This window comes from Meleagris gallopavo, chromosome 1 (assembly GCF_905368555.1).
Source record: "Meleagris gallopavo chromosome 1, MGAL_WU_HG_1.1, whole genome shotgun sequence".
NCBI classification, from domain to species: Eukaryota; Metazoa; Chordata; class Aves; order Galliformes; family Phasianidae; genus Meleagris; species Meleagris gallopavo.
Window position 1 is genome coordinate 12,993,950 of NC_139404.1, and position 21,820 is coordinate 13,015,769.

At 37.1% G+C, this 21,820-nt stretch overlaps 1 protein-coding gene across 6 annotated transcripts in view; it reads right to left on the reverse strand.

The window, feature by feature from the left end:
• Nucleotides 1-856: 856 nt before the first annotated feature.
• ORC5 (origin recognition complex subunit 5) overlaps nt 857-21,820 on the reverse strand; it is a 72,621-nt gene continuing 51,657 nt past the window's right edge. For 5 of the 6 annotated variants that reach the window (XM_085216909.1, XM_085216907.1, XM_085216911.1 and 2 more), the window contains 2 exons: nt 6,100-6,212; nt 857-2,506 (listed from right to left, as the gene is read on the reverse strand). In XM_085216909.1, the coding sequence (XP_085073035.1) occupies nt 2,461-2,506; nt 6,100-6,212 (159 nt within the window). In that variant the 3' untranslated portion in view covers nt 857-2,460. The remainder of the gene's footprint in view (nt 2,507-6,099; nt 6,213-21,820) is intronic. The other variant, XM_085216910.1, reaches the window with a different exon arrangement.

The window sequence follows — 21,820 nt, forward strand, 5'->3', positions numbered from 1 at the left end:
TAACCATACAACATTGAGTTGGGGTCAACTTGCTTTTATACCAGAGCAAAAGACCATTATGTTTTTTTTTCCTTTTTGAAACCTTTGACTTTGCATCTTCTAAAAATGCACATCATCAACAGCATTAAAAACATTCCTGAAAGAATCAGGTATTAGTCCAAGTGGTAAAAATCCTTCTGGTAGGATATTAGATATAAACATTGTGTGACTCCGAGATGACAAAGTTTTTTTATGCATTCTTATACTCACACAGGATGTATTCCATGTTCTCTTTGTATTCAGTTTGCATGCATTCTCTAGAACTATTTGAGTATTTCTGATATTTTTATGCAGGGTAATTTGAAGTGTTATACTATTCAGAATGTGCTGTTGGGAGTAAAACTTTCCAAAGAAGTGCTTCTTACAAGACTGACTTGGTAGGTGCTTTGGTTTTCAGCCAAGCTGGCAACCACTGAGCAGGACCTTCATATGCTGCCACTGTCCTTCTCCAGCAGTACAGCCCAATCTCCCTTTGTTGAAAGCTGTAAAAAAAGGTCAGCTGCAGAATTTTCAAAATTTTGTGACTTGAGAGTTGTAGGACTTCATAAATTAGTATCAATCACATTAAGTTTCACATATCTAAATGTAATCCACATCAGATATCTGGAAAAGCTATGATGCATGGCTGTTTCTCTGCATGGGCTAGTTTAGGTGTAACAGCTCAAACTTCCTTCGTCAATTTTCAGCCCTTGGTAGTCAGACCAAGAGCTAAGCTCAGCCCATCACAAGCTCCAAAAAAAGAAGCAGCTGTAAAGTTTAGTCCCAAGTACAACTTGCATACATTTTTATTAGTAAAAACAAAAGTAGGCAATAAACATTTTGAAACAGGTCATGTATTTGCATCCATTTATTTCAGCAAGTGTGACAAATGTTGCCACCTCATGGACAGGTGCAGAGTTTGATGTAGCTCAGCAGTCGGAAGGAAAACGGATCACAGAGATGACTCACTGCTGCCCTTTCACATTCTCCTGAGGAGGGAAATGACAGCTTGGCCAGAAGGATGCTTCTGTTGCTTAGATTCACCTGGAACTCCTTCATCTGAGTCCAAATCCAGAAGCAGAAGCCTGGCTACACATTCACAATTGGAAAAAAAAAGTGAGAAAGAGCTACACATGTTCAGGGTATCTGACCATCTCCAATATCAAGACAAGTGTGTATTTTTCTTTTTAGAAATCCATAGTGGTCAACACATGACGTAGCATGGTCTTATACTATTAAAGAGTCAAAGGCAAGCATTAAGGAACAAAATAACCAAGTAACAGGCTGTGGGGCCCTGAGTCTTCAAGATGGTGAAAAAAACTTTTGATTTATGAAGACAATAATCCTTAAGTGGGTCAGTGGATTTCAATACTCTATAAAGGTAACAGCAGCTGGGACTCCTCTGCTTGTAAATTGGAGACAAATATAGTTTCATTGTATTCCATCATATATTTCCAAAGTCAAAGCTTTGTGCTGTTAGAGAACTACATTGATTATTCATTATTACACCTTGCTTGGGCAACCACTACAGGAATACTTTGTCAACTGTTGAACCTCTCTCTTTCTGATGGAACGGCAGCTGTGCCACAATTCTCTACAGGACAGACACTGTTAAAAAAACCACTACAGTGTGCATCTTAAATTATATTCTTTAAAACAGCATTATAATTAGCACTCTACAGAATTGGATGAGTTTAAAGGGAATTTAAAATGTTCAAAAAAAAGAAACTTTCAAGTTCAACATCAGGTTAGAATTTCATGAATCAATGAGTTTTTAAAAGCAAGATCATAAAAATAGATTCGTAGTTAACATTTATGAATGGTCTGAAAAAGGACAGTATGATGATTAATTGGGAGTTCCCAATCATTGTGATCTCCATGTAACAGTGTAACACTCTGCCTACAAATGACTGAAGAGAAAGTATTTATACCAGCTTGTTTTTGAATATTTTCTTATATTTATTGTATTTCACTACTCCACTCTCCTAAAATGGTAGCCTCAGGAAAAGCTACTTTGGCAGGCAATTGGAAAGATTCCTGTGGAGAGGAAGTGAAAAGACTGGGCATACAAACAAGGGCTGCTGCCATGTTCAAAGCACTGGGGAGAGTTCATAGAGCAAAATGCAGTCCTAAGTAAATGGGTTTCAGGCAATTTCAGTGTTAAGATAACATCATTAAGAGTAGAACAGATTGTGCTCAAACCCTGCTGTTTATAATTAACACATTGCTTCCAAATACTCCAGGGTCCCCGGTAAATAGTCCTCTGCTCAGATCTACCCAGACCAATCAGAATATTTTCATCAGAATCCATGCTGGGCCAGCACCTGTTTGGACAAATCCAAAAGAGCCAAAATACTCTTCATTCTGGCCAGCTAAGTAGAGAGATGAACACAGCTTGCCTTAGTCATTGTCACAGTGTCCATATGGCTGTGAAGCTTGTTTTCACAAGAAATCGTACAAGTACTTTATTATGTCGAAGTTCACAGTCCTATAAACAAAAACACAGTATATTGGAGCAAGCATCATAACACTGCTAAGACTGCAACCTGTTTGGAGACATATATATGAGACACAGCACTATCAAAATCAGGGAATATCTCCAAATAAAAGCCATCAAGATTTAATTTTTAATTTTTAATTAATTTCGTACCTTCTATTTATTCAAATTTTGTTAAGTTTGAAAAAAATAAAGCAGCTTTCTAGCAACAACTGAAAGGTTCTTATTCCAGTCATTAAGCAGAAAAAATATCTAAGTAAATACATTTTCATATGGTAAATATGATATTCCTGTTGGCGATGCAAAGTTGCAGCCTTTTATGCTATTGAGTGTTTTGTTCATTTTCCAAACCACCTGTTTTACCATGTACTACATAAGTCCTTCATCTCCACTCATTTGCAGTCTGTGTTCTTTCAGTCTTGACACTAGCTGACCCATATTCGTAGCTAAATTTGAAAAATCCGAGAACACTACTCAATAGGATAGAAGATTTTAATGTATACTTTTATACTTCAATAGCAGGCAGAACGAACAGCAGTAAAATAAAACATATAATTATTTTTTTTGTCTTCAAACTCATTCTGTCATGCAATCTAACACTCAGACTTTGAGATTTACTGCCTGAACAAATAACACAAATTACTGCATATAATGACAAGTATAAAATTAAAAGTTTTTTGGTTTTTGTGTTTTTAAGTATTCAACGATTCAAAAATAACTGTTCTCAATGCTAAGTGAGATTAACTGACTGAATGTCTTATTTTCTAGGCTGCAATCATTTAATATTCTCTACTCACGCGCTATTCTGTAACCCACTTTTCAAGAAGTTTTTATAGAACATCACGTTGAGAAGAGAAAAAGTTCAGAAATCCCCATGATACCTAATAAGGTATAACCTGTTGGAGTCTACCCAATAATCCAATGACAAAACTAAAGGAAATAAAATGCCACTGTTATATTCATATTACCTTACGTTGCTCAATAAAAATGCTAATTATAAGGCTTTCCACAGAAACAAATCACATTCTAACACCAACCTTATTAGCTAAATGGAACTCAACCACTGTCGTAAGAACAAGATCATGAGAAACTATATGAAAAGTTACATGAAATTTTATGAACATTAAGTGATTCTTACTTCAGCTACAGAAAGATTATAAACCTGAGTTTGAGATCTATTTATCAGAAATGAAAAGTTTCTTAAAAAGAAATGCTTAAACTGATTTGAACTGAAAATGTAAATACTACAAAGCATGCGAATTTATCTGCAAAGGCTGAATGTATGTAATAGAATAGAGAGAGACATGGAGTTCTACACTATTAAACAGGAAGACCGTGCATTGGAAGAGGTTATCACCTTAAAAGCCACCAGAAAGATAATTAAGTTTGCTCCGCTTTTCCAAAAGCAGGTGGGTTTCGGCTTGAAAAAAAAAAAAAAAAACCAAACCAGACTTCATTCTTTCTCTAAATAAATAAATAGATAAATAAATAAATGTTGAATAGCTTGAATAGGGTTGGGAAGGGGAAGGAGAGGGCACAATTGCCTGTCCTACTCTCCAGCCCTGTAGAAGTAAGTTTGTCCAGCAGCAAGGTTGAGATGCTAACAAGGATGAAGTATTTGAGGATTTTGATGACTGAAGTTATTTTAGTGCTATTATAGTAATGGAGATGAAGGAATCAGGAGACAGTCGGCTTACTCAAAGCAGTCTGCAATAAATATAACTTCTTCCATTTGTGGTTAAAAACTACAGGGTTGGAAAGACAGTATCAAATGCTTTTCTAAAATCAAGGTAGACTACATCTACCACTCTTCCCCCATCCACCCAGCATGTGACAGCATCATAAAAGGCCACCAAGTTGGTCGAGCACAACCTCCCCTTGGTGAACCCGTGCTGACTACTCCTGTTAACCTCCTTTTCTCCCAGTTGTCTGGAGATGGTATCCAGCACAAGCTGTTCCATCACCTTTCCAGGGACGGAGGTGAGGCTGACAGGCCTATAATTACCCGGATCTTCCTTCTTGCCCTTTTTGAAGACCGGAGTGACATTGGCTATCCTCCAGTCTTCAAGGACCTCCCCTGTTATCCAAGACCTCTCAAAAATGATGGAGAGCGGTTTGGCAATGACCTCCGCCAGCTCTCTCAGCACACGTGGATGCACCCCATCAGGTCCCATGGACTTGTGGACCTTAGTACTGCCATCTGACCTAAAGGCCAGTGCTGTGCACTGAGGTTTGAAGTGACAACATCTCTATCAACTTTCTCTGTTAAACATAAGCTGCACGGCCCAAGTTTTGGTCCTGTTTTCTCTCCACCTGTACTGTATGGCAACACTAATAGAGTCCACAAAACTTCAAAGGATATTGAAGTTGTAGGTGAAGGGCCATTGCTTCAAGTGTCCGAATTTGAGAATCCTCATAGTCAGTACAGAGTTTAGAACCTGGTTTCTGTACTCATAGTAAGAGTCAGAGCAGAAGCAAGAGCATAGGGATGTCTGCACACAGTGATCCATGTTGCTAAACAGATGGTTTGCTGTACTTGGTACCAGTGGGAGCTTTTTCAGAGCATCATTCACATGTGATTTTATTGCTGGGAACAGCAAATTGATGCAGCAAAGCCCTAGAGATGCTAGCAGTTATGGCCCAGCCAGGCCTGAACAAGATGAAGTTTTGCTTCACTATGTCTGTGTGGTTCACTGACGGACTATCAGACATTTCATAGCTCAAGGAAGCAATGTGCACTGAGGATAGGGGATATAGCCTGAAACACAGATTCCTCTGAAGTCCCATATTACAGAGGAGAGGTGGCCTTCATAACCTTTTTCTTTTTGCCACATGTCATTCCTGGATTCTGGTCTGGCTACATATTCTTTAACCAAGACCTGCTAACTGAGCTGGCTGCAGCAACATGTGTGAGGTAATACTGTTTGGATTTCTTGTCAGTGAGACATCAGTTGGATTGTTGCCTATATATTGCATGCAGTTCTGTCTGTAATTTATCACCATCTCTCCTGATGCATCTGGAACTGCTCTCCAACTCCCACACTGAAGGCTTTGAAAGAACAGGTAATTACTACCTTTGACGTACCTACATTGAATTATTGAATTAGTTTGTATTAACTACAGAAGGCAGACAATGTGGAAGATTTCTTATAACCTAGGCAGCTTTTATGTAAGTCGTAAACTAACACTTCTGAGAATTAAATATCGGTTTGGACTTAAATACCATAATGTGCCTCTGGAAATAAAATGGATTGCTGTTTTAGATCAGTATATTCACTGTAGACACTATAGTCAGGAAGTTCCTGACTTTCATTAAGCACAAAGACAGTATGTTACTATGACACACTATAGCAATTCCTCGGCTTACTCCTGTCACTCTAAGATAGCTGTTTTTCAAAACAGGATTGAAACTTATCTCAAGTTCAACACCTCCCGTAGATAAGACTCATTCACTCATTCTTCAAAAACATCCACAGATATCCATTCTGATCTGCAGAGCGCTAACATAAAGACTGGGAAAAATACAGGTTTTAAGTCTCATTCAGACTGGCACATATAACACTAAGGGTCTCTAGAAGGCTCACCGGGCAATAGCTCTGATGAAGTCCAGAGATACGGTACATTTGTATCGGGGTCCATCAAGCTGGTCATTGTTGCCAACCACGGCCAGCAACTGGAGAGTCACAAGGGAGGTGATCTACAAACAAGAAACATCAGTAATATTAATCATTTTTGCTAACATGAAGAGCAGTGGCAACCTTTTTTTTCCTATTTATCATCAGTGTGTCTTCCCAAGTTACAATATTCTTGTACTTCAGAAAGTTACTCTTGGTTTCTTACTGATTTTCACATAGTCCTGGAACTAGAGAACTCAGGAATGTTTGTACATTTTCTCTATGACATTTTCAGCACAGGCAGTGAGCCACACAAGCTAAATCCTTCAAATCAAAGTTATTCTGGAGTTCCGATCAGAGAGAGGAAGATCTTGGGGGAGAATTACAGGCATGAACTGAACATCTTCCAAATCTTTGCCCGACAGCCAGGACAGACTTTGATTCTCTTTCCTTTATATCTGAAGACCTCCTCATCAATTTTCACACTCAAAGTTGAATTTTCTTGTTCCAGCTCATACCACATTTCGAACAGATGGTTAGTATCACTCTATTCCAGCTAAAAGAAAGGAATTCAAAGGTCGAAAAGAAAAGGTCTGAAGACCACGTGCTTAAAATAAATAGTGCCTGAAAGGACAGAAATTTGCCTATGAAACCTCATGCAGTGCCTTGGCAGAGCTGCCGATTACTGTACCAGTACAACAGTGTACCAGCATATTTGTCACTGTCTTCTTCCCAGGGATGACTGCAGTATCACCGAAGTGCAGTCAAAGGACGTTAGCATTGAATGCAGTCAGGCTGTTCTGCCTCAGGAAAGAATCCTGCAGTGATTCTGCTGCCGCCCTACCACCACCCCTGGGAAAGAAATAGGTAAAAGCAGAGAACAAGAAAATATTTTCCTAGCCTTTGCAAAAGATGCTGCTGAGAACTCAGTGCAACAAGAATTGGTATCTCAGCACAGCCCTACTTTTCAGAAAAAAATCACCACAAAACAAAAGGCTATGACCTGCTTCTGTATAAAGATAATAATATAGTAAGGAATATCTGAAGCATGAATGTATTGAGAAAGAGCATCAAATCAAAACTTCAAGGAAGCATGCTGTTATAAAAGGTAGCAAGTATCAGAATCAATTAAAAAAAACACCCTAACTCAGTAATAACCCCACTCTTCCACTGGAAGCGAACTTTGTCTTCAAATGTGTGACAGGACTTGCAGGAGGTACAAATTTCCCTCATGTGGATATGATATGAAAAAATGACGCTTGTGGAGAATAGAAAAAAAATACAAGCATCAAGAATGAGGCAATCTTTTATACAAGCTTGTGCTTAACTTTCCTGTATAGGGCATTAGGCAACAGTAATTAGGATGCCATCTTTCTGCAAGGTATTTGGAGTCTGGTTAAGGAACACAGGCCTCCCTCTGCTCATCAAGACAATGACTTAATTCAGCTCAATAATTACATTAAAGAGAAGCAGATGATTTACAAATTGTTAGTGCTGAAAGCATTTAAGAAAACTGAACTTGCTATAGTGTACATAGCTCAAAACACAGATCATTAATCACTTTGGACTTGTCCTTGAATTATAACCAATCTCAAACTTGTTACATGTTTGTTTTCTTAGAATTCTCATGAGTTTGAGAGCATATTTTTCTACACTCTTCATCCAACAAAGTCTTTATTTAGCTAGTAAAGAAACACAATGTAGTAGTCTGCTGTTGCAACTGCTGTTTTACACCCCAGTGCCCCATTACTGCCTAATCACTTCTGTGATATGCACTTGCAGCTGGCCCCATGTTCAGAAATTACCAGTGAAGGAATTGCAGAAGGCTCCTAAAAGCTTCCAATGAGCCCAGCAAAAGCCTAGAGATAGCTTGGAGCTATTGCAGTTTTGTGAGATGCAAAAGTGACTTTGCTGCTGCATTGCAAATGTACCAGCCATGATTTAACAGCAAATCATAATTGATTTTTTTTCCAACTATCATCAAATGCCACATATGTAACATAAGGTCAGCAGTATAAAATTCCTCACTGAAGGCTGACACTATAAATCCAAAATAGTGTCAGAGTACATGGGAAGTTTCATTGATGTTTCAGACGCAAAGTTTTTGATCATGTCAGAATTAGTTAGTTAGCAAGCCACATTTTACTCACTTCTTTCAAAAGTCCTCCACTTATTTAGCTTAATAAATGTCACCATAGTGAAAGGAATGTCTAAACACTGAGTTCCATAATTGAGACTGCTTAAAAAGGAAGAAATAGACAGAATTGCTGTTTTTAATTCATGCATGTTTTTAATTAATTCAGGTAGGAAACAGCTGAAGAGGCTCAGAACTGACAAAAACAGAGTCCGTATCTCAGGGGAGCAGCCTTGTGATCAGGCCACCTAAGACAGTCAAAGGTTATATTCTAGAATACCTAACTTGCGAGTCTTCAAAGTAGAATTCAAGACCTAGCTACAGATGTCTGCTCCATACATGGAGACAGGCAGAGATCTCACGAGGACACATGCAAGAGCCTCCATGTTGTTCTGTGGGCACCAGCCCAGAAGCTCTGTTTGCACAGCTTTCTCAACAGGTTCAGGAAAAATCAAAACCAAGGGTTTTATAAGGGTTCTGTCACACAGCAATAACTATTTTTTGTTTGCTTGTTTCCTGTTTTATACAAATACAACACTTCCACGGATAGGCCAGAGACAGAACTGGGTGACACTTCTGGCAGTAAGCTGTTTTGTCAGAAGGTTCAGTTTTGCTACAAGTGGAATTAAGTCCCTGAAGCATTTTGTGCTCAACCCATCTATCTAGATCTGATTCATAGGAAAGATGACTTTCTTCATCAGTCATTACATCATCTAGGTCACAGAAGGCTCGATTTTCCCTGACACAAGGGATTTGGGCTTCCCTTCGTTGAGCACCTGGGACTTACCTGGGGCATGGGTAACTTTGCAGGTAAACTATTCTTAAATGAAGATATGTCATCATATTTGGAAAAAATAAAAAAGCAGTATCAAACTAATTATACTTCTTAGCACAAAGAAGTGTTCAAAGCTTTTTTTTTTTTTTTTCCCTTAAACACTGTGCATACAGTGGCTGCATTTCATTGTCACAAAAGCTGGAAAAAAACATCTGGCAAGAAGAGCCTAGCAACTAGCCAGAAGAATTGTGTGGGTGACATAAAAGAAGAATATTTACTGAGAATCTTCTGAACAAAGGAAATTACAGTTGGGAGAAATATTTTAAAGCTATTCATAAAATTAAAGTTATATGTGGCAATAATTTAACACCAGCAAAAGCTAATAAGTAAATGGAATTTTCTATAAGAGGAACAAGAAAATCTAAAGAAAAGTTAACGGAAAGAGAAAAAGGAATAGGTGTCATTTTTATGTTCTAAAATAAACCAGGACTGAGCTTTCTTTGGAATGCATTTATGTGAGAAACCTGCTGCTGAAAGCCTGGCTGCAAGGTGGGAATACCCACACATGCATGGCCAATTGTTGCTGCAGTGACCCCTCAGAATGCTTCTGAAGATTCGCTGGTCAGAGACAGACATGGACAAGCCTCTGGAAAAAAACACAGAGTAACCCACCAGCCATCCTTAAAGGCTGCCTTTTTCCTATCAGTCTGAGCTAACAGACAGCCTTGCATCATTCTCCCAGAGAAACAAAGGCAGGCTTTGTTAGCATGCTGCTGCGAGGGGGCAAGAAGAATTCCAGAAGTGAAAACTGTCCATGGGGAAAGGCCAGGCTCTTCCCATCGACAGGCACGCCTGAAAGCACTGACAGAGGTGCAGAACACAACTGAATTCAGAACAGAGGTACAGGCACACATGGGTTTGGTTTGGTTCTGTAACGACAGACTACCTCAGGAAGAAGTCTGGATAAATCGTGTGGCATATCTTGAAGTTAATGGGTAAAACTAAAGTGAGAAAATGATGCTGACTGCTATAAGAGATGAGACTGAAGTATCACCAAGTGGAACACTCTAAACTGGACTAGACAAAATCCTAGTGAAAAATACTGCTTTAGGAACAAATCTCAAACTGGCAGAGATGTACTGGATGATCTACAAGGTATTTTTCATCTCCACATTCTACAATTTCTACCTTGCTGTACTATTAACCACAACTCTTAAGTCTGGGTTACTTTCAGAAACTGACAGCTTTAACCTATTTTATGATTCTGAACCTCAAACCAATCAAGGTATTAAGAACTTCCATAACTTAAGTTATAATACTCAGACAACAGTACTATATTATTTCACAATCTTTAAAATTTATATGCTCTCGAGTATTTATATGTATTTATATTTATATGCACCACTACCAGACAGCTCTCAAAGCACAAATGCAGCTTGTGCACTTGTTCAAACCTCACTGCTGCTTGTAGTTCAACTCAGGCACACGTTAAGGCTGCTGCTGCTCAGTAAAACAGTCTGAAAACCAGATGCTATTTAGAAAGCACCTTTCTGTCTCCATGACTGCAGAACTAGTCTCCTGGAGCTGAATTCAATGACCCCAGTACAAATTACGTGAGCAGAAAAAAAACCTGCTCAAAATAATTTCAATCAAAATCATATCCAGAGTATGTTCAGTGTGCCACCCCTGGTAGGAAAGCCAACAAATGGGAAGTTAATGATAGAAATAGCAATTACATATATTTAAGCCAGCAATTGATCAAAACTGCTTTTATAAAAATTACTAAAAATAAATCAATATTTTTCTGAATGCCTACATTTTAACAGACAGTTAAATACTTTATAAAGTATTTTGTCAAATTTTCCATTGGTAGTGAGTCAAAGTTTCCATTCTCAGTAGCACTCCAATATTTCTAACTATACCATGCCATTCTTGCCTTATTCTTTATCCTATCAAACTGCTTACAGCCTTTAAGTGTACAGTTAAAGGTTCACTACTATATGCTTCAGTTGTTGTCTTTTTCTCAGTTTAAATTATTCCTTCTCTTTTCAAACCATCTTCTGAATGTAACCCAAATGTTTCTGGCCAAAGCCAGAGATATATCCCAGACATAGCTCCAGGGGAGGAACTCTGTTGCCTTCCCATTGGAAACACACATGGGTGTCTCAACAAGACGCCACAGTGCATGGTCGATATATTTGTCATTGCTGTGCAACTATAAGGTATCCCCCACCCTTAGAAGCCTTTTTTTTTTTCCTATGAATATTTGTGCTGTTAGGCTTTTTTTCCCCCTATACCAGTTATTTTTGCATTTCTTTTAATATTTTTCTGTTGACTCTATACATCACACTACCTACATTAAGTAATCTCTGCACATTTCATCAATGGGTTGACAATACTTTACAGAAGACTTTCTCAGATGGAGCAAGCAGATCGCTGGCACTGATAATTAACCTGAACTAGACAAAAATGTTGGCAAATTTCAGATGTGACAGCATAATCGTCACTAAATGTTCAACAAGTGAGCTCAGACCACTCTGTTACCTCTAAAATCTGATGTTGCTTAGGCTTGCTGATTTTTTTTTTTTTTTAACTATTTTTATTTTTATACCTATTTAAGAATTTCAAACTATTTACTTTCTCAGTACACTTAGTTGTTACCAGGCTGCACTTCTGACAGCATGGCAGGCAGGGAGATTCGCATCATATTTTCCTTTAAAAACTATCATGCAGTATCCCTACAATTCTACTTTCACCTTTCAGTATTAAGTATTTCCTGGATCATCATCACTCTGTGTTACTGAAACCATTAGGTCATAGCATTTTTTTCATGAGTGCACTACATTTTATTATAAAAGCAAGAAACATTTTCTCTCTAACAACAATGACTCCCTTAGAAGACTTTTTCAGAATCCTAGGAAATTTGCTTCAGGTTCCTAAGTCATTTTATTCAGGACCAATTTACACGAGTACACTGCTTTTAGTCAAATCTTTTGCACTTGTTATTCTGCATCTCTGTATTATGCTCATCTCTGACTTCACTTCATTTACAGATTTAAACAAGCGACACTTTTAGTTCTTTCAAGGCCTTGTCACATTGGTAGTTCAGTCCTTCACTAAGACAGACAAAACTTTCAACAATTCTTTAGAGTTTTAAAAAGACGATCCTTCTGTTTTCAGAAAAAAATGTTTACTTTTGAATTTTATGCTGCTTAGCCCACTAGTTTGTGCCATACCATCTTAAATGTATTTCCACTTCATAGTAGGAAAGTTTCTTAAGCCCATGGCATAGAATCTTGAATGTTTACATTACAAAATTCCTTCAGTTTCCATTATATGGGTCATAACCATCATTCCCATATGGTATTTTTCCCACTGTATAAACAACATGTATCACTTGCCTTGTTGTACTCTGTCTAACTTTGTGTCCCACTTACGTTAAATATTTGACAAAACGTGTTGCTGATCTCATAGGCTGATTAAAGGCGTAAGTGTGAATCTTTCACTTTTTTTCCTTCTCCCCTCCTCCTGTCCCGTACATCACTCACCTTCCTTCAGACCATTTCAGCATACTAGAAGCTGTCTATTTCTATTACACTTTCCTGTAGATCAGCTTCCTTGATGGCTTCTCTCTTCAACCGTAAGTGAAGCAAATGTATTTTTTTTCTTCAAGAAGACATCCTCACCTTCCCCTAGAATTTATATTCTTTTTTATAATCAATTCTCTTCAAATCTGTCTTCTACATCTTTTTGTTTGATGACAATTTAATTTATAGAATCACAGAATGGCTCAGATACCTGCAAATCTTGAGTCATCAGTGCAGCATCCTTTCATCTCTCCTTTACCATATTCCCACCTGTACTTTCTCATTATCTCTAGCCTTCACATCTTTCCTTTCAAAAAACATTAAAAAAAAAAAAATCCACAACTTTTTAAAATGCAGTGAAAACAAAGCTCCTGTTTCATGGATACTGAAACAAGGTTCAGTAAACATCCCTGGAAAATAAAAAGGCAAGATAAAAAAGTAAGCAACAAAAGCACAGGAAGTGGCATTTCTTCAAATATGCAGTTAGTCTGTGGCACACCTGGCCACTGAAGTTCAGTGAGGTGATACAAGGTTTTATGAAGTTAAGAAAGTAGCTTAACACAATCCATACAAACATGGGCTGTTAAACACAAAGACTGTCAAATCTGCAGCAAACAGCTGAGCCAGAGTGAGAAGCAGTAATGTACACCAGACAAATTCATCCTACGTTTGCCAATTGTATATTCTTCCCTACGTGTCTGATATTAACCAGTAGCTGTTATGACACATTCACCAGAGGTTATATAATAAATCAATAAATATCAATAAAATCTGCATCTTCTACATCCTACTACTTTTCCCCATCACCCTTCTGTTGGGTCTCCACAGGAACTTCCTCAATATTAATTACCCTATTTTCTCCATAGCCTGCAGTCTGGGGAAAATAAATAAATAAATAAAATTTGCTTCTTCCTACCAGCTTCCAGAAAAGTTCTAGGTATCTCAAAAGCAGTGAGAACATTAGCCTTGCCCACTATAATTGTCACAAAAAGAGAACTTTCTGAAAGCAATTCAATAATTTATTCATTTTTGAACTATTCTTAGATGGTTCTTTAGAATTATAAATGAATTTATTCTCCACTATTTTTACTTGGTAGATAAATTTGGAGAAGGATCCTTTTTCTCTTAGAACATTTCTTTAGCATTAATTCAGTGCGCAGAAGGAGAAAGAGAACAATAGAAGGCAATTCACAACGATGTTAAAGTACTTTGTCATCTACCCCGAGAGGCACGCTAAAAATTTGCTTAAATAATCGTATCTCAAAATACATTTCTGTACCCGAGGATATATGTGTAAATTTCTTCAAAAATTTGCTAGTCTTGGAACAGACTGCAGTTTATTTTGATCCTCTAAAATGCTGAAAAACAAGAGTTGAATGTACTTAAAATCTGCTGGATGCACACACGTTTGAATCATTCCGTAACAACCTGGGGAAAGCACTCCTAACCACAGGGTCTACAGAGACAAGTTGTAGACAGATGATTCAAAAGTACTTGCCTTTCTCTTTTGAATTTTAAAATCAGAGCAAACAAAGATGGTAACAGACGGTCAAAAGAACACCTGGGGAATGATGCTTACAGTTCTTTTGATTACTTAAGTCAGGCAGCTTCACAACATGGACACCACGCAAAGGCTGGCTATTTTTCAAGGCACAGGCAATATGGAAGTATCTGTCTGCCTCTCTGTAACCCCACCATCCCAGGTTCATTTCCGCAGAGCTCCTACATTCCAAGTGTTTTTCCAGAAGCATTTAGAAAGCTATATTTACATACATAAACATACATACACACACACACAGACTGTTTCCCTGAAGAGAACTTTTAATGAAAAAGATACTGAAAGAAAACTCCTAAACTTTTCTCCTAGCTGTCAATACATTTATAGCACCTCTGTCCAACAACGGCAGCTTTCTAGATAAGGCAAGACAAGTTGGATCCAGAACAGAAGACACTAACCTTAAATATGTTGTCAAATATGTGTGATAATGACATGACTTGATACTCATATTGTAGAAGGCCCCTAAATTTTTAATACTATTGTCTCAGCAAAATATAGAGCTGTGTACAACTGACCTTTCACTGCTGTTGGTTTTGCTTGCAGATACAACTTTGTATTGAAAAAGTAGTGAAAGCAATTAGAATTTCTGACCTGAGACAAGGCAAAAATCAGCACTCACTGATTCAGAATGCTGTGAACAGAACTCATAAATTAAAAGGATAATTCCCACAATGAGATATTTGGGGGCATCTTCTGAGACAAAATTACCTTGCTTTCTCTAAGAAAAAGATTTTCAAAGCCTGTTAACTGCAGTCTACTTTTTTATGATTATGATAATTAAGTGTGGAAAGAATATTGATCCAAAGCTTATATAAGGAAAAAAGATTTTAAGAATTTTTAATTAAAACAACTACTCCAGGAAGATTTGACCTAAATACTTCTGAAATACAAAAATTAGACATTTTATTCACAAGGCTAGACAAACGGTAACGTTTACAGTATCTGAAGTAGGAGTTTGCTCTGAGAAAGTGACAATTTAAAGAAATTTATTTTGTATCTTGGGATTACTAAAATCAAATCTAAAATTCTGTTTACTGGTAAAAATCATAGAATGAGTTGGGTTGGAAGGGACCCAAGATCATCAAGTTCCAACACCACTGCCACAGGCAGGGCCACCAACCTCCAGATCTGGTACTAGGGCAGGCTGCTCATGGACCCATCCAACCTAGTCTTGAAAAAATGTTTCTCTTTGGTTTCTTTCTCATATATGGTTTGTTTCTAATAAACTTCCCTAGTCTGCAACCTGCCCTCAAATACATACCATGTGTAAGAGCTCAGTGTCTTTAAAGATGGCCAACAATAACATAATATATCCCAACTACTCAAGAGAAGCACTGCAACACACTCAAAATTAAGACTACATTCATTGTAACTACATACATCTCCACACATTTCAGTGATTCTATAGTAGAAACAGATAGCAACAGAAATAAAAATAGAAATAAATAAATCGTATTACTGAAGCATACAAATACATCATCCTGGTAAAAAAAAAACAAAAAAACAAAGAACTCTTCTGTTCCAGTATGCTGTCTCTTGAGAGGAGCAGCAATAGATGCTTAGGAAAGAGTACAATACAGATTGTACTCTTGTAAGCAAGAGAAATTCCACAACATACACTCCTGGGTAATCTCCATTTCAGGGACTTAAGTAATTACATATAAAATTATTCACACATACAGATCTGATGTGTTGAAATATGGCATTTCATTTTGTTGCATTGTAGAACTGAAGCTAAAAAGATTGCTAAACTGGGAAATTAATGAACCTAATCAACACATTGCAGGAGAAAATTATGATAAGGTTGCATATACTAGGATGAAGACCATCACTCAGTAAGTCAATCATCCTAATTGCTTGAAAAATAAGGAAACCCTACTGTAACAGCACAGAAACTAATGGCTGTAATCAACAATAAGAAAATTTCGCTTTGTTTTTATAAAAATTGATAAGTATGCAACAAGTTTACAGTACAAAAGTGACAGTGAATTTGTAACATCCATTTGTATTCATCATTCTCCAGAAAGCAAAGCTTCCACTCATCCATGAATTGATGTCATGAAATATTAAAAATTTAACTTCAGTGACCCAGTAAATACCTTTTAGATACAATTGCAAAATATATCTATAAATATCTTTAAGCCTCTTGGATAGAGGACCCTTAAAAGTGGTCATAAGTACCAGCTTTCCATCTTTTATTCAGTTGTACTGTTTCATCAGATGAAGAGCATGAAACATCATCTGTCAGCACAACACATCATCTGTCAGCAATTAATTTGAAAGGAAATAAACTGTTCTGCAAACACCATACTACTTTTGTATGCAGTTTCCATCACAACTGTTAAATTTGCTAGTTACACCGTGTATCACTTAGCTTTCCCAACCTGGGAAAAAATAGCTTATAACACATTTGGCAAGCACACATGTCAGGTAGAAAAGTTCACAGACAACCAAGAAAACAGATGAAGTAGTGAACTAGCATGCTGTAATATCTGCTATCTACACAGGGTAGAGAATTTAACTCAGTTTTATCTACAGACAAGTAATAAAAAGGGAAGAAAATATCCAGGTTGGCATTGAGGAAGAGACAAACTTTGTATCAAGTACTGTTACACTTCAAGTAATCTCTTGAAATTGCTCTCTGAATTGCTCTTGGGAGCAGTGTGTACATTCCATCTAAATACCTGCAAAAGGAAAGTATCATGTAGGAGCAGGATGCAGCTAATTAGTATTTGTCCTGCCCTTCCAGGATACAAGATAATACTATTTAGACTGACAGAAACACTCAAAGATACAACCCTCCTTCATATCTTAAAGCATCTTACTATAAAGTTTGGATTAAAATTGGTGTAGCTTGTAAACACTGACTAAATGGCTCCTATATCGTTTTATCATCATTTATGGAGCACTGATGTGCTGCACAATACAATTTCTATATGTAGACCAGGAAAGGATTAATGCATAGAAAAACCAGCACAAGACATCCCACTTTAGTTTCAGAGGAATAAAACGCAATCAAAAAAATGCAAGTCTCAAGTTTCCATGACTGATTAATATTGATTTTTGCAGTTGACGGCTGTGCCACTCACAGTGTTCTTTTTATCAATCATTATGTCAAGACTTTTTTGTAACATTCAGTGATAATAAATATGATTTTTGAATGTTATCACCATAAAGAAGGTTATACCCCAGAAAGTATCACGTTGATCACTACACCAAAAAAATCCATGCAAGAGATTAATGAAAAGATGCAAAAACACATGAAAGAATCAAACAATGAGTGAAGTCTTTCCATTTTATGGATGAAAGCCACTGTCCCCCTACCTACAGTGGGAGATATAGACTGTATCTACACATATAGTCTATCTTTCTCTATTCTGTCTACTGCAGTGAGAAAAACGGAAGAAAAATCAAACCAAAGAAATAAGAGGGGAAGCAGGTATGATTTGGTAAAGGCAATATAAGTGTCTGATGAAAAGTTCCTTGTCATTCCTATTGACTGTACTAAACCCCCTGAAGGTTTTTCACAGAAGCTTTACATAGTGGATAAATAAGTCCCAAGGCTATCTTCTGCAATCTCTTTAGTGAGAAGAAACAGAACTATCCCTCTTGTACCTTTTAACCTATCCACACCAGAACTAGCACTGCAGTCAATAAATGTTTATAACAAAGAATGGTATCAAAGAATCAGTGGATCAGGGAGTACTGGTTTTAGCCTGCGGCTTTTCAGTAAGGGAAACTCAAGCAGCAGAGATGAATTGTCATCTAGGGCTGAAAACACTCAACTTAAAGGCCTTCCCCTTTCTGTCACTGAAAACTCAGTCTTGCTCTGCGTGAAGTTCTTGACATGCCCAAGAAGATTCATTAAAACAGACCACTGGTGGAAACTAGTTATCAGATCGGGACATCCAAACTGCTCCTTCTGAGGTGCCTGGCAGCCTGCATCCTCTTTAATGGTTATACTTGATTTTACTACAAGAAGTAACAATCTTAGAAGTATCAGTGGTGACTTCCTTCAAAGTCAACAAGTTATCAAAACTACATCTCCAATATGCAAGGACATCTCTGCGCTTGCATATCTGGTCTGGCAGAGGCACTACATATCAGTAACATGGCTGATTTTATCTGCGAAGTGCACTGAGACTTCTTCACCCCAAGAATAATTTAAAGCTACCAACTTTGGAAATTGCATTTCAAAGAATTTCGCACTCAAAAATAAAACAGAACAAATGTTCATAAAAGAAAGACTTTTCTGTCCCTAAAATGATTCCCAATTTATTTTATAACAGAGAAATTGTGCAATATGAATGCTACCATGGTAATGACTCACTTTATTGAACAAGAGAAAAAATAATTATCCCAAACCTGTGCATCATGCTAGTACATGAAGTAAATTTAGTGCCGTCCTTTCCCTTCTTGCTATTTTTCCTCTTGCAAAGAGAGACAGATTTTGAATTTATACATTATTGCAAGCCAGGCATCATTTTGCTTGTTCCTCCCACTTCTTTGTATATTTTACACCTCTTGAGGGCACAATGTGAAGGACTCAGTTACTTACAAAAAGAAAAAAGGATTAATGAATCAGAAATGCTCTTCCCCCTCCTGAGTTAAGTACAGAAGACTCCTACGTAAATGCTTCATGCATTTAAGAAAAAGTGAAGCCCTAAGGCAAGCACAGCACATGCTTAGTATTCACTCAGTATACTGAAACAGGAACCTTACATTTATAGTAAACCAAAAGTTATTAATATCCAAACATAAATAAAATCTGATTTTACTGTTTGGTCCAAATATTCTTTGTGATATTATGTTCTTGACCACATTGTTACATTCTATATACAAGGGGCCATAATATTTTCAGAAGAACGGCATGGATAGAAGCCATACAAATCCAATTACTCTCAATAGAAGTTGCATAGCTAAATCCCTGTGCTTGCCTTTGACATTTTGGAAGCAGTGGGGGAGGTTTTACAAGCAGTGAATGTATTATCCAAAACTCAGTTTTCTCTGAAGAAAAATAAAATAGATGTAGACGTATTCAGATATCAACAAATATTTATGTGACTGTCAGTAAAACCACATTTCTAGCAAAGCAAGAAATGATTTCCTCAAAACTCTACCAAAAATAAAAGTATTATCCTGCTACTTGCACAATAAAACTAAATGCATGTACGTATTAGTTGGATAAATTATTCTTATTTTACCTCCAGTTTTGATCTTTTTACTTCATTTGCGGTGGATCTGCCTAACAAAATGCTCAGGAATGAATTAAATCTTGTGCTCACCATTAGAGGACAACTCAAAGAAAGTGTTTGGGATGTATTAAATTTATGTTTTCAAATGTTACCTTAAAGAAGAGACTTGGAAGTGCTTTAAAAAAAATGATCTTGTTTGCCATAGACCTTCATCACTTTATTTTTCTTAACTATTCCAACAAACTTAACAGTAGAAACAAAAGTACTCTCATCCAACTTCAGCAACTGGTAGATTTCTTCCATTACTGAGGACAATTCAGGTTTAAGCACATTCACACACATGCTGAGAAAAATCTTCTTTAAATATGCTGCCTTCATGGAGCTGGAGCTCTCCAAACCATCCAAATACAACTTATTTTGATAGACTGAAATGTAAGCTGTCATGGTATATCCTTTGTAAATACACACACACACACAGCTAAATGTGATTAATACTCCTTATGAAGTTCTTAAAGAAAAGGAAAATTCCAATAGTTCTACTAGGAGAACTCACAATTTCATGTAAAAGAGACCACTCTTAGCTACAAACAACCTCCTCTCTTTGCCCAAATCTCTCTAGATTAGTAAAAGGATCTCACGTGGTGAATATAGTATGTAGGTGCTTTTTCCACCTTAAAAGACATTAAAACAAAGTCACTAAGTGTGCATGTTTTAAATGTAATAATTTAACAATTAAATCATAAGATAACTGGAGAAAAAGTACAAATGCTTCATTTTACAGTAATGCAATTTTTGCATTTGAAGGTACTTTTTGTATGGATACATTTTCCAGTTCAAAAATAATTCACACAACCACAGTGGAGACGACTTCTTATTCTGTTAAGTCGGAGTATTAAAACAAACAAACAAACAAAAACAAAACAAACCTCACAGAAAGGTTCAGCCTGTGTAGCCCATGTACTAGAAATTTTAAATAAAACTTGTGCTATTTCAAATTAATTATAACTATAGAAATACTGTATCTTCAAAGACTGGAATAATAACCATGCTTTTTTTTTTTTTAACCTACAATGGATGACAAAGCTGATACTTCATACTAAACTACTGCCAATAGAAGACATTGCTAGATATAGCAATATTCTGCAGCAGGATGTTCTGAAATCCTTAAGATCTGACTAACAAGACGTTTACAAAAACATTAGCATGCTTTAAAAATATACATAATCTGCTGGGACAATATCTGAAATGGTAGCTTCTCTGGCCAAACGCTCTCCACAAAGCTGCCTTTGAATTTTGCAGCTATACAAAGCTGTGATTTCTGGGCTACAGAACTTCAGTGTATTAAAATGCTTAACATAATAAAATGTAAGTGATAAAATGTTTCATGTTTCAACTGAATTAAAAAAGAAACTGTTCTGTAAAGAGAAAAACTTATATCCATAAGCCTTTGCCAACACAAAATACTCAAATTTCACTCCCCTGACCATGGCTCTTACAACCTCAGCTACTTCTATCCCCTCACAACCCCTTCCTGTCCCTCATTATAACACTTGGCACACCACACACCTTCTGTTCCCCAGATGCACATGGGTGAAAACATTCCACACCCCATGGCTGTGTGGGTTAGCTGCTGGTGGATGGCCAGCACCAGCTCAAACTGGAAAACCACTGAACAGAAGGCAGTGGTCACCATCCTTCATTACATTTGTTGGACTTTAATGTCTTTGAAACATCCAACTTTCCATCCATTTTAGTCAGAACCAGATAAGCTAAAAAAAGGCTTGGAGGACGTAAATAGACTGAAAAATGTGTCAGATACGCAATGGACGCTATTCTGGAAACCAGGCTAGGAGAAGCTTAAGAAATAAGCAGCCCTCTGAAAAGTCAATACTGTGAAGATATGGAATAGACACTGATACATAATCACATTCAAACATACTACAGACTTGTGGTGGGGGTGGAAAGGAACACAGCCAGAGTTTTTATCTTCAACAGCTTAGGAAGTACTTCAATATTACAGATAAAACAAAAACAGTTGCAAGTAGAAGTACAGCAATTCATTAACGAAACACGTATATCCTTTATTTTAAAAATAAATAAATTCAGATATAAACCAAAACCTTCTTCTAAAGAAAAGAAAATTTGTAAAATTAGAACAAGTACAAGATTCCTAAGCATTTTCCTCCAACCAAACCTTCTCGGTGGTCCCCACAAGCAGTTGCTCTTTGAGGGGATCACAGATGAAGCACGGGCAATACTTGTTAATGCATGCAGGATGGCCTACTTCACAAATCAACTGTTAGTTGTTCATTCAGAAATGTAATTTCATTCAGCTGACTGATGAAAGAATACCTGACAGTAAGATCTTTCATAGGCTAGGTTAAAACCATTATCTGGGCCCACGGCTTAGATTTTAGTCTCTATGTGGCAATTTTTTCATGT